General features: G+C 37.8%; 2 protein-coding genes and 1 long non-coding RNA gene across 3 annotated transcripts; 1 reads left to right on the top strand and 2 right to left on the bottom strand.

The window, feature by feature from the left end:
• The first annotated feature begins 9,384 nt into the window (after window positions 1–9,384).
• LOC136779491 (uncharacterized) lies at window positions 9,385–10,613 on the top strand. Its single transcript, XM_066737115.1, has 3 exons — window positions 9,385–9,566; window positions 9,651–9,817; window positions 9,970–10,613. Exons 1-3 carry the CDS (start codon window positions 9,385–9,387, stop codon window positions 10,611–10,613), a joined length of 993 nt encoding a protein of 330 aa, XP_066593212.1.
• Window positions 10,614–14,028: 3,415 nt separating this feature from the next.
• Window positions 14,029–14,536, bottom strand: LOC136779694 (uncharacterized). Its single transcript, XR_010823648.1, has 3 exons — window positions 14,463–14,536; window positions 14,180–14,383; window positions 14,029–14,092 (listed from the first exon to the last, which is right to left on the bottom strand). It is a non-coding gene; the product is annotated as an uncharacterized lncRNA (long non-coding RNA).
• A 319-nt stretch (window positions 14,537–14,855) lies between these two features.
• LOC136779490 (putative nuclease HARBI1) lies at window positions 14,856–15,869 on the bottom strand. Its single transcript, XM_066737114.1, has 4 exons — window positions 15,674–15,869; window positions 15,255–15,559; window positions 14,940–15,184; window positions 14,856–14,865 (listed from the first exon to the last, which is right to left on the bottom strand). Exons 1-4 carry the CDS (start codon window positions 15,867–15,869, stop codon window positions 14,856–14,858), a joined length of 756 nt encoding a protein of 251 aa, XP_066593211.1.
• Between the last annotated feature and the right edge of the window lie 3,028 nt (window positions 15,870–18,897).

Below are 18,897 nucleotides of genomic sequence, written 5' to 3'. Positions count from 1 at the left end.
AGAAGGTCGAGCCAACGAAGTCCCAGAATCGCGCACTAACTCGGCTATCGCTGAAAAATTAGAAGAAGTGTACTCGCAGCTCCGCGAAGCGCAGACTACCGCCCAGGTCTATCGGACCACGAACGAAAAATTGAGAAATCATATCTCGCAACTCGAACAGCAACAAAAGATTTCTGGCTCGATCGAACGCGCTAGCTCGCCAAGTACAGCCTCTAGTATACCTTCATTTGTTTCTCCTTATAAAGCTGTAGAGTCAGTAATTCCGTATGAAGGAAAACCCGAGACGCTCCGCAAGTACATTTACAGCTGCCGCCAAGCCAGAGCGCAGGTAAACCCCGAACACGAAGCTCTGCTTACCGAACTGCTCGTAAACAAATTACATGGGGCCGCCAGTAGCATCACGCTAGGCGCTAGTTTTGGCTCGTACATTAAATATGAGGCTTACCTCAAAAAACTTTTCGGGATCAACAAATCTGTAAACCAATGTCTCGGAGAGCTAAGCATCATCAAGCAAGGAAATCGAGAATCCCTAACTGAATTTATCTCTCGATTCAAATTGCTATCCACAACCTTGCTTGAAGGGATAGACGACGAATGGCACGGGCAAACTCCCCCGAATGCTCTGAAGAAATACGAAGCGGATATACTGAAATATTTTATACACGGGCTCCGCGACGAGATAGGGATTAAGGTGCGTTTCACCAAATACGACGATCTAGAACAAGCCATCGTGAACGCGATGGAAATCGAGAAAGCCTTACCCGCCCCTGAGAGGAAACCGACAGCTCCGAAGGAAGGGAATGTAGCACCCTCCCCTTTAAACACGGCAAAAATTTGCAATTACTGCAAGAATCCGGGGCACACGATTAATGAATGCCGAAAATTGGCTTGGAGGAGGCAAACCGCCCCCGCTCCGAACCCAGAAGCGCGACCGTTTGTACCTAGACCCGTCGCAAATAACCAACCTTCTGACCGGAATCAACCGTCACAGCCCCATTACCCTAGATATCCTCCCCCTCAAGCTAGAGTCCAATATCTGCAAAACGAAGAAACGCGTTCGGACGCCGACGCTATTTTTCCTCAGCATGAAACACCCCCGCACGCTACCGAACTCTCTGAAACCTCCCAACCGGATTTTTTAGGGCTAAATCCCCAGAACGGCCTAGGGAACCAAATTTAGGGTTTGCTTCTATAAACCTGACTAACTGTAATCACAAGAGTGTGGATTGCATCTCAGATTTTCTAACCGGTATTACAGAATTCCTAATCGATACGGGCGCGCAGATCAACTTAATTAAGCTCTCTAAATTGGCGAAAACTCCAATAAATTCGAACGAAAAAACCATATTAACTGGTATCACCGAAGGAAAGAGTTCCACTCTGGGCTCCGCGAACCTAAATATATATGGCGTATCCGCGAAATTTCATCTTGTTCCCGATAACTTTCCCATCCCACAAGACGGAATCATTGGAGATGAATTTTTTTCCCTAAACAAGGCTGGCATTGACTACGAAAATGATTGTCTTAGCTGGGGAAACCTCGTCGTACCTTTTAAAAAATATGAAACCATAGAGATACCAGGAAGATCATGCATCCCATTCAAGTTTAGAATAGGAAACCCTGAAGTCAGGACAGGGTATGTGCCTCGGATCCATCAAATCCCGGGACTGTACATAGGCAAGGCACTAGTTAGCAACGTCCGAGGTTACGCCCATGCGTATGCCTATAACACTGGGGAGGAAAGCCTCTCTGTCGACATTCCCACTATCGAGCTCATAGATTATTCTGACGCAAATTCACAACCCTTATTGCATAATAAGGTCTCTGGGTCCAGCCAAACTTCCTATTTATCCGACCCTCACGCCTCCGCAAGAGGCTCCACTGAATGCAACCTCTCGTTGGCTAGCGAGAATTCACAAATTTCTAAATCTTCTAATTCTAATTCGCAACCCTTATTGCATAATAAGGTCTCTGGGTCCAGCCAAACTTCCTATTTATCCGACCCTCACGCCTCCGCAAGAGGCTCCACTGAATGCAACCTCTCGTTGGCTAGCGAGAATTCACAAATTTCTAAATCTTCTAATTCTAATTCACAACCCTTATTGCATAATAAGGTCTCTGGGTCCAGCCCAACTTCCTATTTATCCGACCCTCACGCCTCCGCAAGAGGCTCCACTGAATGCAACCTCTCGTTGGCTAGCGAGAATTCTCAAATTTCTAAATCTTCTAACTCTAATTTGCAACCCTTATTACATAATAAGGTCTCCAAGTTCACCCAAGTTTTCTATTTTTCCGACCCTCACGCCCCCACAAGGGGCTCCACCGAAATCAACCTCTCAATGGCTGACGAGAACTACATATTTTCTATCTTTCAAGACGAACATTCTCGCCGTCAAACCTTTACCCCAGCTGACGAACTAATGTTGGACCTCGACGGTCTAAATATCGAAGAGCGCGAATATGTCATGTCACTTACCCATAAACATTACGATAAATTCAAACGACCAGGAGTCCTACTAACTCCTGCCAATACCATGAAATGCAAATTCGACACTGAAACTGAAACTCCTATTTTCACCAAGCAATACCGCTTTCCCCCTATTCATAAAGTCGAAATAGATAAAAAGGTCAAAGAATTATTAGAAAATGATATAATTGAACCGTCCTTCTCTCCTTATAATTCGCCTGTGTGGATAGTACCTAAGAAAGCCGACCCTGACGGGACGCGACGTTGGAGAATGGTAATCGATTACCGCGCCTTAAACGAGAAAACTATAGCTGATCGTTACCCACTACCCAATATTAACGAGATCTTAGACCAGCTTGGCGATGCGAAATACTTTACTATCCTAGACTTGGCTTCGGGTTTTCACCAAATAGAGATGGACAGCAGGGACGCTCATAAAACAGCTTTCTCGACGCCTTACGGTCACTACCAATTCAAACGCATGCCGTTCGGATTAAAAAATGCCCCTGCCACCTTTCAACGGGTCATGGACTCCGTGCTAGCTGGCCTGCAAGGGAACGGGCTGTTCGTGTATATGGACGATATAGTCATATACGCCAAATCTTTGGAAGAACATACTGTAAAGTTCGACAGATTAATGAAAAGGTTAGGAGAAGCAAATTTAAAATTACAACCGGAAAAGTGTAAATTCTTAAGAAAGGAAGTAGCCTACCTAGGGCACATCATTAGTCAAGACGGCGTACGTGCCGATCCTAAAAAGGTCGAAGCCCTTCAAAAGTTTCCCTTACCTAAAAACGCCAAAAACATAAAACAATTTTTAGGGTTGGTAGGGTATTACAGGCGATTCATACCCAGCTTTTCTAAAATAGCCAAACCCCTGACCGATCTTTTGCAAAAAACTAAACCTTTCATATGGACTCCCTTACAACAGAAAGCTTTTGAAATTCTGCGCGACGCGCTGTGTACCGACCCCATACTCCAATATCCGGACTTCGATAAGCCTTTTATAATTACGACCGACACTTCGGGATACGCTATCGGCGCGGTATTGAGCCAAGGGGAGTTAGGAAAAGATTTACCAGTGGCATACGCCTCGCGGGTATTAAACAAATTAGAAGTGAAGTACTCTACCATTGAAAAGGAATGCTTGGCTATTTACTACGCTGTCGCAACCTTTCGGCACTACGTTTACGGGCGGAAATTTACCGTTGCAACAGATCATAAACCCCTTGTCTGGCTGAAGAACGCCAAGGATAAATCCTCCCGGCTGTGGAACTGGTGATTAAAAATTTCCGATTTCGACTTCGACATAAAACACAAGCCAGGGAAAACTAATGACAATGCCGATGCCCTTTCCAGAAACCCTCCGCAGATGGAAGCAGTAAACCGTACCGGGAACGAAGAATCATATGTTTTTTACAGTGGTATTTTATATAACTCGGTCTCGGAACGTGACGGGGTACGTACGAATTTAGATGTCGAGACGTGCCCGGGGGACGAAGACAAAACAATTGAGATTTTCTATCTCAACACTGACGATAATTCACCGGGGAATTCCCCCGATATTGCTATTGGGTCCGACACCGACGATTGCGACAAACGCCTTCCGGGCGGTCCGGCAATGCCAAAGATAGTAAAGTCGCGCGACTGCCTATTACATAGGAACGATAACGTGGCGATATTTATCGACTGCAGTGGCAACCCGGTAGATAAGGGGGCCATCGAATTAAAGCAAGCAAGTTTATTGCCGTCTTATCAAACTCTCAACGTGAGTGAAGCGCACATTGTTTATCAAAACAATAAAGTTCTTGTGTCGCTTCCTCTTAAAGTCCACAACAAGGATGTTACCACTGACGAGAATTTAAGACTCTCGTTGTTATCGCTCTTGAATGTATAAAAAACATTTAACTTCCAAACTCTTTGTATCGCTAAGTCCGAATCGTTAGACGACATACCCTGGGCGAGGGTGACGCATCTTATCACTTCAATATTCGATAAGCAAGAAATACATTTTATAATTTGTAAACAGCTAATCCAGACTCCCGATGTAGCTTTGCGCAAGGGATTAATAACTGAATACCACGAGTCGAGTGTAGGAGGGCATAAAGGGGTAGGGAAAACCTACTCCCGACTAAGACAACACTACTATTGGGGATCTATGAAACGCGAAATTCAAACTTACATTCAAAATTGTCGTGGATGTCAACTCAGGAAACTCGTAAGAACCAAGACCAAACAACCTATGATTTTAACAGACACCCCGGGCGCTGCTTTCGACAAGGTTGCGCTGGATATAGTCGGTCCTCTACCCGTCACCCCGCGAGGTCACAAGTACATTTTAACTATGCAGGACTTGTTAACTAAATACGTAGTTACCGTACCCGTACAAGTAGCTAGCAGCGTCGAGATTGCTCAAGGCATTCTTAAACGTCTAATATGCGTGTTTGGCGCTCCGAAGGCTTTTCTAACCGACCAAGGATCAAATTTTTTATCCAGCGTCATGCGAAACCTTGCTCGAAAATTTAATATAAAACAATTCAAAACCTCTGCTTATCACCCTCAGTCGAACGGTTCTCTTGAACGATCGCATCATGTACTTGCTGAATATCTAAAAGCCTATGTAAACTCTAGCTATAGTGATTGGGACGAGTGGTTAGAACTGGCCTCTTTTTCTTATAATACCAGCCTACACGAGAGCACCCGTTTTTCCCCGTACGAACTTATTTTCGGACGATTGGCCCGACAACCAGCTTCTAACCCTCCTCTGGAAGAATCTAGCGAAATCACCTACACCGGTTATATCACCGAGTTATACAACAGGATTCACGAAGTCCAAACCGTAGCAAGAGAAAATTTGATCAAATCAAAGGAAAAGAATAAAGAATACTATGATAAAAAAATCAATCAAGCTACTTTTCGAGTAGGTGATCTTGTCTACATTCTGAAGGAGCCTAAGGTCGGGAAATTTGCGAACCAATACGAGGGTCCCTTCTTAATTATAGAAGTAACCGCTAACAATAATCTTAAGATAAATTATAAAAATAAGACACGTATTGTGCATGCCGACAAAGCCAAGCTGTGCAAAGCAACCCTTGAGTTGCAGGACCAGGCATGCGTCCCGTCTACCTCTGTGCTTTATTTATAACATTCACTCGCGGCGTCGCTGGACTCCTCGGGTATGATTGCCGTGGACCCCATCTCAACGTGACGACCATCAGCTTACTCGACGTAGACGACTGCAACATCAAAACTGTGAACACCCGATCCACACCGACGTTCATCCAAGTACTTCAAATAGCCGACTTTCAACCGGTGGAAACAATTCAATGCCTCGTACACTACTCTCGGACTGTGTATCACTGTGGAATGCATTCTCACATATCCGCCGTTCATAATGGATATGCTACTTATATAAAGGAAGTTAACGAAAACCAGTGCAGGACGATGCACGATACAGGAACCTACAGATTCAACGACTACATCGCCCTTGGAGACCTGGTGCCCAACACCACTACTTCTCGATCTTTCACCGCGGCTGGGAAAATAGGCTCAGATGGCACCTGCTCCGGCGGATACTACGCTGACGTCTACGGATCCTGGGATAATGTAGTTGTTCAGGGGTCAATGGAAATTACCCTGAAGTCCGGCGTCAGTACCCTTCGAACTCCCACTGGAAAGATAAACCTCCCCTCCGGAACAGTGTGCAACGCCGGCGACTTAGAGTGCGTGGACATCCAAGATGGTTACACTTTCTGGAGGCTCTCCCCGTCATCTCAATGCGACTTCAATGGATATGACATCCTCTATGAAGGAAATGCTCAAAGAACACAGGAGATGGACTCACCCAATTCTCCCGAAGTTTTCTCGGTGATCAGTAACGACGTCACTTTCGCTCTAACGCGCACTAATAGTATAAAGATGTGCGGGTATGAACTGTATCGAACGGAACATCCTAAGCTTTTTATCTTAGAAACTCAACCTGGAAACGTTTTCCCCAGAAAAAGAGACCTCTCCGTGGAAAATATGGACCTATTTACGTACATCAACTCAAAATTTATCTATGTCGAAAGACATATCAGGAATCAAGTCAGTTCTCTCTATATAGACATCATGCGTCATAAATGCGATGTCGAGCGACAAATGCTGGAAATAGCTGTCTACTGCCATTTCCAATCCGCTGGAATTCGCCTACACTCTCATGAAAGGGCCTGGTTACACCGCCGACCCCGCTGGAGAGGTAATATATATAATTAAATGTACACCCGTTAAAGTGCAGATACGTGAGACCCAAGAATGTTATCTGGAACTGCCCGTCACTTATCGCAACACTTCTTACTTTGTCGCTCCGCGCTCAAGGATACTGAAGAAGCACGGCACGCGCCGCGATTGCTCGAGCGTTTTGCCAACAAGACACTTGACCGAACACGGTTGGGTTAGATTATTGCCCCGAGCCTTAGACGTTGCCGCGCCAGAGAAACTGAGACCAAAAACCTTATTGACCTGGAAATACCTATCGCCAGGCAATTTAGCAACTTCCGGGATCTACAACCAAAATGACATCGATAAACTAAGGGACCACTTGATGTTCCCTGCCGAAAGACCCGCCTTGACCAACAACGTCGTAAGAAGTTTCTCTGGAAAGGCATCTCTCGAAAATGGCCTCTCTATACAAAATCAGTTGGACGAGGAAACCATCGAAAAAATAACCCAATCCACCTTTAGGAAAATCTGGACTGGCATCACCACCTTTGGGACCACGAGCGCAGGACTGCTCGGAATATACATTATATTACTAATGATCAAGAACACCTGTGATGCCTTATTGCGCGGATACGCTCTACACTCTGCTTACGGATGCGGCCTCCACATCCTGGGAGCGTTCTGGACCTCCCTGACCAGCCTCCTGCTACATCGGGCGAAACCCCAACACGACAACGCCACTCAACCAACAGCCAACATCCTGAACGCTCGGGATAACGAAGAATTAACCACCATAAGGAAAAATAGTCCCGTATAACCACGCAATCTATCCGCCAGCGACCGAAATGCTTCAAAACGTTTCTTATTTAAACCTAGTTAACGAAACGAGAGAGAAGGAAGAGTATAACATGAAGAATTCCTAATTCTTGGTCCTAAAAGAAATTTCCTCTTTCGAAATTTCTTTTACCCCTAGGGGGGGAGGTGTAACGTCTCAGCTCAAACCACTGAGGCGGCACCTGGAGACGTAGCTCGGAACTTCCTCCTCTACTCATCTACTATAGAATAAGTACCTATATTCATAGCTTGCCGCGCCATCTCTCTGTGCACTCTCCGCTTACCGCTTGTCAGTTCCCTCTACTACCCACACTACTCCTTCCTTACCATCTTTTCCACTTTCCAGGCAGAATGTTCCCCTTCGTGGAAACACGCTGCATTAGGGGTAGTCATCCCCTATACTTCGTACAGGGGATGAGAATAGCCCATCGCACCAACAAAACGCACCCCGGGATGTTGTGCGCCGATTGCTACCATCTGATGTCCCGGGCACACAAGAGGCACTACTCAATGGACGAGGTGGTGGAGATCACCAGAGAGACTTGGCGCATGGACGCTCGTTGCTTCTCGTGCCAGGGGCTCATATATAAGGTGTTAGAGCGTTGCACCAAGTGCCTGGCCACTTTCACGAACGGCGGACCATGCGCCGGGTGCGCCATTCATGATCCTAACTTCTTGATCATACGCGAATGTGTGCGCTGCCACACCAGGATCATGGGCCTGGATACCGCCTGTGCGGTTTGCGTGTTCGGGGGATCTTCATCTAGCTCGGGGTGGTACGTACCCACCTCCGACGAGGAACTAGACTCCCGGCATCGGGAACCAAGCCCCCCCCCGACGAAGCGCAAACTCATAGCTCGAGTAGAAGGGCCCTGACGCCTCTAGATTGTAAGTTCAATGTAGGTGGGGTGCAAACTTTCGGGCCAGCCATGGTGGGGGTAGACTAACCATGCATATTCTCCCTATTCTCATCTTCCCCGTGCTCCCCCACCACTCTCCCAAAAATGTTTGTGCCTCGCCCTCCCGGGGTATAAAAACCCCGGGCAGATTCGAATTCGCACTCATTATTTCTTTTGCTTTAACTATTATTACTGCTGTCTGTACTTTTGCTAAATTCTTGATACATTTGTATTCGCTATCATACGTATTATATAAATTCTGTCTAAACCATAAAGTCAGTGCTTCTATCATTCCATTCGCTACCCTTCTCAAACAAATTGATCATCACGAGCCTAGGAGACGTCCCGTTACTGCGCCACAGACGATTTTGTCCAGCATCTTCAAAGGTAAGTTCCAATATCATCTCCCGAGTCGCTACCGACCCCGGGTTTACTAGGTGAACGCATAGTGCCCGAAACGGTTAAATTCCGAAAGCTCCGCGCTTTTATACTTCCTAACGCGAGACGTTACACGGGAGCGAGTCAGAGAGTGAATAGGGAATTATAATGAAAATACAAAGGTATGTATTTACATATTACATACAAGCTTGCGCCCATTTATTTAAAAGGAAAGCGAGGTAAACTATTTAAATAAATTCTAGCAGAAGAAATAAAAATCTGAATAGATTAATAGAAAGCACTATAATAAAAAATTTAGTTCAATTAACTGAATATATATTATTGTAATAATAAGTAAGGCATATATTTAATATTCATCAAATTACAAATATTTGTTAGTACAATAATTTACAATAATTTTAACATTTACTTTTTCAGAGTGTTTTAAATAGTTGTACTGAATTAGTTAAACAAAAATGAATGATAGTATCTTATTTCCTATAAGGATGCTGTAATATACAGCGTTTGAAAGTTCATCTTCAGAAGAAGAAGAGAAAAATACAATTCCAAAGATAACAAATTATGTTGAAGAGATAATTCCAAGGATGCCTGATAAAACTTTTAAATCTCATTTTCGAATGTCTAGGACTTCTTTTGAAGCACTGATTAATATGGCAGGGCACATAAACAGTAGACTTCCAGTGTCGACTGTAGGATTTCCAGAAATAAGTTTAGAAAAGGAGTTTTTAATCATGATATGGTACTTAGCCAATTTGGAATCATTGAGGTAAACTATATTTAGAACATTTTTATTTAACATTTCTCTTTAAAGAATTATTGAAAAGCTGTTTTAAAAATTTGTTTTATATAGATCAGTGTCAGAAAGATTTGGTATAGCGAAATCTACATGTTGGGATGCGTTACACAGGACATGTCATATACTTGTAAAGATTAATAAGACTTATGAAATTATAAAATGGTCAAATGAAGAAAGACAATTACGAATATCTGAAGGATATAGAAGAAGAAATTTCACTGGTAAATTATTTCATTAGGAAATATACAAGATTTTCAATTCAATACATATAAGTTTTAAAAACACTGTATGCAAAAACGTGTCACTGTATAATTTTATATATCAATGTTACATTTATTCACTGTTTTTAAGTTCATTAATACATTAATTTTAGGTGTTATTGGATGTATAGATGGAAGCCACATATTGATTAAACGACCAAAAAGCAATGGTAACTCGTATGTCAACAGAAAAGGGAACGCCTATCTATTGTTACAAGGCATTTGTGACCATCAAATGGTCTTTACAGATATTTATGCTGGAGAAGCAGGGTCACTCCATGATTATACCCTGTATAAACGGTCAGATATTTATAAAAGCATCAAAAACGGCCAAGCAATCTTCTTTAGAGAAAGCTACTTATTAGGTGATCTAGCCTACAAACTGTCCACAAATCTTATGGTAGGTTTTAAAGACAATGGGTATTTAACTAATAGGCAAAAGAAATTCAATAAGGAATTGAGCAAAATACGAGTTAAAATTGAAAATGCTTTTGGGCTTTTAAAGGGTAGATTTAGAAGACTTATATTCTTAGAAACCAGACGTCTTGATTTATGTGTTTTATTAATACTGTCAGCATGTATATTGCATAACATTTGTATTGTTAATAATGAAGATTTGGATGTATTATACTGCCATAGAGAAAATGAAGTAGGTAATACAAGTTATATAGACAGCAGTGATGAAGAGGAAGAGAATGAGCATGAAGTCAGAAACAGAGCTATTATGAAAAGAAATGTAATTATGGAAAATTTTTGAGGTAATAAACATTTAAATTCCTGCTAAATATCGGTGAAATAATGCTGATTTCCTGTAATTGAAGAAATTAATGATATCCAAATGTAATTCAGGTGTATCTCTTGGTTTTGTATATTTATGACTGTTGACAAGTGTAAAAATATGTAATAGAGAATTATTAAATTATCTTCTACAAAAATACAAAAGAAACAGCCGAATAAAAATACCTTCCATTGATATAGAATATTTATGATTTTATTCAACAATGTGTCAGATATAAAATGCATTAAAGCTGTGTTCGGAAATCTACTACCAGTTGTTTTTTTAGATGATTGACAAAGATGAAATTACAATGCAAGTATTATTGCCATTACTATCAGTAGATTCCCGAAAGTGGCCTAAATCATACATACATATAACATAAATAGGCAAGTTTAAGTCTACGTAACATTGTATTTCTTGTCTAATAAGGAAAGGGTGATATGTCTATTTTACTACAGACCAATCTACTAAATTACTTTTTATTCATTAAAACAATCAAAATAGATTACAAAACAAATATAATTTTAATTGTGTTCATTGGTTCAAATGTAAAAAATATTTCGTGTTTTTAAACATCGATTGAGAAAAGAAAACAGATTAATTTCCATGGAACTGCATTAAATAAACGATGAAACTGATGTAGCAAATATTTAGCTTTACTTGAAGGCTACAGACCACTGTTAACTAAAATAAATTAGCTCATGCTTAATCTTTTATTCATCTGAAATATAAATTCATATTGCTTTCTTACTCCCTCATAATTTGTCCAACAGAAATGTGGTAAAAAGATTTTCATTTTCATTTACCTCGAAGAGATTGATTATAATCTGGTTACTTTTTGAAAGTATACTTACACCAGTGACTCGCACTGATTCGTTTTTCCAAAATATATCATAAAAGAAATATATATGGTGAACGTGGGTCATTCAGAATGCAATTCTTTTTTTATTTTTAATATATAAATGTTCTGTAACACTCTAAGCCACAATCGAGTAATAGAAAATATTCCGTACTGCATCACTGCATACAATTCTAAAATCAACATAAAGAAATCCAAATATTATTTTTTCATTTATTATATAAATTATAAAGTATAAATTTTGAGTCTACTTGAAAGTTTAAATTTTGTTATAAAAATAGAGTCACATTAATAAGAAGTAAAGCAAGATCTAGGCATTATCATGTTATTAGACTCATTAATATTGTTTGAAAGATTTTCCTTACATTTACATTTTATCCACCATTTTTTCAAATATGTAATTAAATTTGTCTAGTCTTTCCATTTTTTCAAGATGCCTCCTCTCCTTATAATCCATCTTTATTTTCTTCTTAATAGATTTCAAAATACTACTTGAACAATCTAAAAATAAATATACATATATCATTACGCTTTAATTCTTTTTGTTAATAAAAAAATATTTACTCTATTTACCTTCATTTACATGTAAGCCACTTATACTGCTGGAGGTAGCGATAGCTTTGATCTCAGGTTTATTCTCCATAAAATCGTTCACTAAAATATAGTTTTCCCAGGTCCTCCTTCTTTCACCAGATTTGTTATTACTTTTTTTAATTGACTTATAAGTCCTAACCAGGCTTTTCCATTTTATTTCTATACTTTTTGCATTAATGTTTTGTCCAATTGTACAAAATTTTGTTTCTATTTTTTTTCACACATTTTTTCTTATGCCATTGCTATATTCTTCATCTAAACAATTCATAGAATTAATTAGAAACAATATATTTTCCTTAGTCCACATTTTTTGAGGTTCCTCGGATGTAGGATCATCAATATCAGGTTCTAATATTTCCATGTCATCTACAGTGTTGTCAGTAGCTTTATCCAAATTAAATTCTATCATTATTTCATCACTGACTGACATCATAACGCAATTTTTGGCTAAAAATTTTTAACAAAATAATGAAAACTAATAGAATTTATACATTTAGATGAAGAAATAGATTGGCTACTAATATGGTTCACTTATATTAATACTATCATCTGTTAGCTCATTTGAATTAGATAAATTGAAAAATGGTTTTACAAATTTCTTACTACTTTTTTCTTGCAATAGGACTTCATTTTCTTCTTTATTAAAATGTATTACATCGAAGTGTATAGGGTCGACACGAACTAAACTCATTCTATTAAATTTTATTAATAACGTAATTAAAAATTCCTGAAACAATGAGTTTATACTATTAAAAATTTAAACTGACGAATTTCTATTCTTCTTAAAAAAGTAGGTATAGGTAAGCTCCTTCGTATTCTCCTATTATTCCCTATTCACTCTCCGGCTCGCTCCCGGACACAGAATTACTAGACAGAGTGAATAGGGAATTCTAGGGGCCGTTCTAACGGAGCAATTCAGGCAAGCCTCATGTACAACATGGCGGACAAAAATCTGAACGCGGAAATTTGGGTTGGCAGCAGTGATCGTAAACTCCGTGAACGTCGTTTTTTGTAGAATCAGATTTTTGCCAAATGGTTAGTACACGAGACTTTTGACAGGTCCATTTGTTTGCGTTATTATCTTTTTAACAATGCTAAATGCAAAGCCTGTGTCGCCTGTGTTAACAAATGGTGAATATATTTAACAATTATAACTACGATTTGTAGCTGACAGAATGTAATGAAATGTTATTACTGAATAAAATAAATTAAACCTTGACTTTTTGTATTTTTAATTAAATTCAAACTGTAGATATTGTTATGTAGCATGTAAAATAGATGGAAATTGCCGGTTTTGTATAAGAATTATATAGGGGAGTGCTTTATAATTAATTTTGAAGTGGTATGATAAATGAAAAAAAGTTTAATTTGTTGAAAGTGAATTTTATTAAACTATTAAAGTTGTTTTATAATTTAAAATTATCATTTAATTAATATGAATATTTCTAATTCTATGGCGCCAAAATTACATAAAGGTATCGTTTCCTAGTTTCATGAAGATTTATTGGTGTAAACGAAATTGAGAGAACATGTTAAAGTTAAAGCAATAATGGCTAATTTAATAAGAGCCATAATGAATCTTATATCGCCAATGAACGCCTTTGAAGCGAGTCAGTTGATTCATGTATTTTTTTGATAATAATTTATTATCCAACGATTATTCAAAAGGCGAAGACTTCTTTTTATTCCAACGTTCATCGAAATCTATTTCACATGAAAGGCATGCATTATGTTGTGTTATACTTCAATCTTTGTTCATTTTTGGAAAAAAAGTCTTCTTCCTCCAACAATGGTATTACGTCAGTCAAAAGAATTGGTCAAAACCTAGGAAAAGGAAAAGTACAGCTTAGTAGTCGTATTAGATATAAAAATTACATATTGAAACCAATAATGAATGTTTTACTGATTAGGTTTTTAATTAGAAACCAAAAGGGCCACTAATAAGCACGCTGCGTCCTTGAACTGTCCTTTTTCGTACTTTTGGTGAAATTGTCACAATATTTAACTGGAATTCAACGAGACAAATAAATCCATACAAAATATACTACATTTGCATCATTTTTGTTCTCAACTAAGTACAATATTCAACAACCTAAAATTGTGAGTCTTTTAACAGCCAGCATACGGGATCTCCTAAATTTTTGAGTGAATCAGAACATTCCATTTTGCTATTATCAGCATACGTCTTATGAATTGATCAGCAATATGACTAATGAATCCAGTATCTTGCACTTTCTATGTCTACGTAAGAGCATTTCCAAATTGTCCTCGTTTAATGCACTTTAAACCTTGGATCCTGCAAATATTAGTAATTAATACATATCTTTGAAATATCTAATTATTGTCAGTATGAAAAATTAAATCAAACTACTTACCAATATTATTCATGTTATCCTTGAGAATATCTATTGGATGCCACATGAATTCCACGCTGTAAAATATAGTAATATAAATCTGCAGTTCATTGGTTTTCTCATACAAAGACTTGTTATAAAACGATAGGTTATACTTACTACACCGGTTGAAGGAGTATATTGACGTATGGGGCTACTACGGTTGTTTCACTGAAAGCCATTTGTGGCGCTTACTCGGGTGACTGTACTTGCCGGAAATATGGGTTTATGGCGCCAAAAATTTTCAAACATAAAACTTCCATAGTGATATAAAATTTTTGACTCAATGCCTTTTTAAAATAACAGATGCCACATCGCCGCCGGAATAATATTTAAATTTAACGTATTTACAATAAATAATAATGAAGGAGCCTTTTATACCAATCTGTTGAAATTAAAATTATTTATATTTATAATTATAATAATGTATGTATATACATTTCTTGGCATATACTCTACCTGCTAAAATATTCATCAATTAATCTTTGACGATCATCACTGCAAGGTGGCGAATGGACTTGGGTGATGCTTATGTAATGCCCAATACTTTGTGGGACTTTTCTGCTATCCCGTCGAGTAATGTTATATAAAATTGCGGTGGCAAGTATAACATTGATTGTTCTTTCTGGCGTTTGGAATCTTGTGCCCATCCTACCATTGCTGACTGGGAACATATTGCCCCAGCAGCCAAAACACCTTTCCACCTTAAAGTTTAATAAAGACACAAATTAAAATTAAAAAGAAAATAGTTTAATTAATATATTTATTTCTTACCATGCAGCGGGTACGTATATGGGCCTCGTTAAATAAGACCTCTGCTGGTGTTTCTGGATTCGCGAGAGGAGTCACCAAATATCGACTATTTGCATAGCCTCGATCACCCAGGATTATACCATTTTCGCATTCAAAATTGTCGAATCTATATTTTAAGCGACTATTTGCGAAAATGGTAGAATCGTGTGTGGAGCCTGGCCACCTCGCAACGATGTCCATAATCTCCAAATTGCTATTTACTAAGCATTGTACATTAATGCTCATAAATCCCTTCCTACACCTCCAGAGTTCAGCATCATCTCCTCCTAAAGATGAAATATATTAATAAGTTAAAAATATTCAATTACATGGAATTTATATAGCTTACATATGTATATTTCTTAATAAAATAAAATGTATTAAGTCATACATATACTTACCATATGATTTAATGCGTGCATGTACACAGTCTATTGCACCAATAACTCGTATCATGCCAGAAATTTCGAAATTTTGGGCCATTAAATGCAAAATATCCTCCTCTCTTTTTGGAATTTTAATATATTTATCAAATAGCTCATTTACAATGGCATGCGAAACTCTGTGCACGATTATCTGTGCGGTCCCCGTGGACATCCCGATAAAGTCGCCGACAACTTGTAAGAAGCATGCTGTAGCATAGTATCTGAGGGCCACTAACAATTGGATTGTCGGTATTACCGCATTATTATTTCTGCAATGATATCATATATTTTTTAAAAAAATTCTTTGACCTATTATTAAGAAAAAAGATATACATATATATAAATGTATACATACATGTTAATCTGCACTATTTTGTGTTCAATTTGTGTGAGAACTTCATGAAATTGAAATTTCGTCAAGCGAAATCGCATACGAAATTCTTTGTTATTATATTTATCAAAATAATTAATCCTTTCGTACTTCCAACGTCATTCTCTTTGTCGTCCTTGCTGTCCTTCCTGCATATTTTCCATTTTTATTCAATAGTAAAATAATCACTGCGCGAAGTTTCACGCAAATATTTTTTATTCTTTTGTTATAATGTCGAAAATAATAATGTAAGAACTCAGCCCACAGCAACAAAACAAAATAGTAAAAATGAGTTGCATAAATTCGCTACACACACATACAAACAAATATACGGAATTCATATTGTTTATTGTTTCTGTGAGCTAATTGATTTTTAGCACAAAAGTACTCAGAAGAAAGATCATAACATTATAATAAAAAGGTAAGAATAAACATTTTTGTGATAATTAGTGTTAATAAGCTACTTATCTATTTTCGATTTTACTATTTTATGTGTCAAGTTAATAATAATTTAATATTAAATCTCATCTAAGCATATAACTTTAACCAAACTAACCCTGTAAAATATAATTTATCATAACAATTTCTTTTCTTTTCTAGATGACTGGCAGAAATGCAGAACATAGAGCTGCTTTTATATCTATAATTGAAAAGTACTTTTCAATTATAGAAAATAAAAAAACTGATGGTTCTTCTAAAGGGGAAAAGGAAAAGGCATGGGAGAACATTAAAAACGAAACAGCCAAAGCCACTGCTGGACAATGGGCAGGAATAGATTTAAAAGCATCGTGGAAAGCGATAAAAGCAAATGCCCGAAAATACAAAGCAGCTCAGTCTTCTGAGCTGTATAAAACAGGTAATATATGCACCATATTATATTAGGGTGTTTTAATAAAAAAAAAATCTCGTTTGTTTAATTGGTTAGAAGTATAAAAAAGTTATGTCCTACTTTTTTAATATTTCTAACCAATTAAACATAATGGCCATGTTTTTTAATCATTATAACATATATATATATATATATATATGTATTTTGGTAGGTGGTGGAAAATCGAAGGCCCCGGCTTATGACGAAATTTTGGAAAAGGTGGTATCCCTAATCGGAAAATCGGCTGTGGGCATAACAAATTGTTTCGGGAGCGATTTCATGCCTTCGTCCACAATCAGTCGGCCACAGTCGATCCCTACTGTTCGCCCAGAAATTAGTAAAAATAATTTGAAACGATCAGCCACCCGCACGGTATCCGAATTACTGGAAGAAAGTGACTCGGAGGATCTCGATGATCCTTCTGCAGTTTTTCAAGTAAATATTAAGTTTCTTTTCATATAAAAAATAAAAATAAAAAATTAAAACACTTCCATTTTTTAGACATTAAAGGAAGCAGGAGAAATCCAATCCTGGGGAAACGAAGCGGGTCCGAGTACACTACGAAAGCCAATAAGTAGCCCCTTAAAGAATATTATAAGAGGCAAAGTAGGAGCTACGACATCAGGAGTTGTTGTAGACAACAGCATTACAACAGATTATAAGCACCATCTCCAACAGAAAATAAAGGTGCAGCAACAAAAATACAGATTATATAAAAATTTAGCTGATATAGCTGAAATTAAGCTTAGAAGATTACAGCGAGAGGAAAGGTCAGATTTATCATAATTCATTTTAGTATCTTCATTTAATTTTTTAATTTAAATAAAAGAATTAATACCATTTAACTTACAGGGATTTAATTTAAACATTCAAATTTTTTAAAAAATTATGTAAATAATTGTAAATACGTTAAATTTAAATATTATTCCGGCGGCGATGTGGCATCTAATTGAAATTCTCAGCACATTTGAAGGACTTTATAATGTTGGTAAGCTTTATATTCAGGATGAGAATCAAATTACGATTAATAAAGCAATATACGAATCCTTTCTACTAGAGTATGGCAGTACGAGCCATCACTCATGGCAACGTGGTTCTACTTATCCGATGCATTGTTAAAAGCAAGGCAAAGCAAGGTTAGAGATTCTTGTGCAGGTACTGCCGATGGGAAGCGAATCTAGAATATTTAAAGTAATAGATATTCTCAAGGATAACATGAATAATATTGGTAAGTAGTTTGATTTGATTTTTCATAATGACAATAATTAGATATTTCAAAGATATGTATTAATTACTAATATTTGCAGGATCCAAGGTTTAAAGTGCATTAAACGAGGACAATTTGGAAATGCTCTTACGTAGACATAGAAAGTGCAAGATACTGGATTCATTAGTCATATTGCTGATCAATTCATAAGACGTATGCTGATAATAGCAAAATGGAATGTTCTGATTCACTCAAAAATTTAGGAGATCCCGTATGCTGGCTGTTAAAAGACTCACAATTTTAGGTTGTTGAATATTGTACTTAGTTGAGAACAAAAATGATGCAAATGTAGTATATTTTGTATGGATTTATTTGTCTCGTTGAATTCCAGTTAAATATTGTGACAATTTCACCAAAAGTACGAAAAAGGACAGTTCAAGGACGCAGCGTGCTTATTAGTGGCCCTTTTGGTTTCTAATTAAAAACCTAATCAGTAAAACATTCATTATTGGTTTCAATATGTAATTTTTATATCTAATACGACTACTAAGCTGTACTTTTCCTTTTCCTAGGTTTTGACCAATTCTTTTGACTGACGTAATACCATTGTTGGAGGAAGAAGACTTTTTTTCCAAAAATGAACAAAGATTGAAGTATAACACAACATAATGCATGCCTTTCATGTGAAATAGATTTCGATGAACGTTGGAATAAAAAGAAGTCTTCGCCTTTTGAATAATCGTTGGATAATAAAT

The sequence above is a fragment of the Prorops nasuta genome, unplaced genomic scaffold, assembly GCF_024137725.1.
Source record: "Prorops nasuta isolate Cenicafe-Biocafe unplaced genomic scaffold, Cenicafe_Pnas_1.2 PNAS00017, whole genome shotgun sequence".
Classification (NCBI taxonomy): Eukaryota; Metazoa; Arthropoda; class Insecta; order Hymenoptera; family Bethylidae; genus Prorops; species Prorops nasuta.
This window is presented reverse-complemented; position numbering and strand designations above follow the sequence as displayed.

Coding starts and splice junctions, on each gene's coding strand:
- LOC136779491 (XM_066737115.1), top strand. CDS start 9,385: ATGCCTGATAAAACTTTTAAATCTCATTTTCGAATGTCTAGGACTTCT. Junction 9,567..9,650: donor GCCAATTTGGAATCATTGAG/GTAAACTATATT, acceptor TGTTTTATATAG/ATCAGTGTCAGAAAGATTTG. Junction 9,818..9,969: donor TAGAAGAAGAAATTTCACTG/GTAAATTATTTC, acceptor CATTAATTTTAG/GTGTTATTGGATGTATAGAT.
- LOC136779490 (XM_066737114.1), bottom strand. CDS start 15,869: ATGTCCACGGGGACCGCACAGATAATCGTGCACAGAGTTTCGCATGCC. Junction 15,560..15,673: donor TGCACGCATTAAATCATATG/GTAAGTATATGT, acceptor TTTCATCTTTAG/GAGGAGATGATGCTGAACTC. Junction 15,185..15,254: donor ATATACGTACCCGCTGCATG/GTAAGAAATAAA, acceptor TTAAACTTTAAG/GTGGAAAGGTGTTTTGGCTG.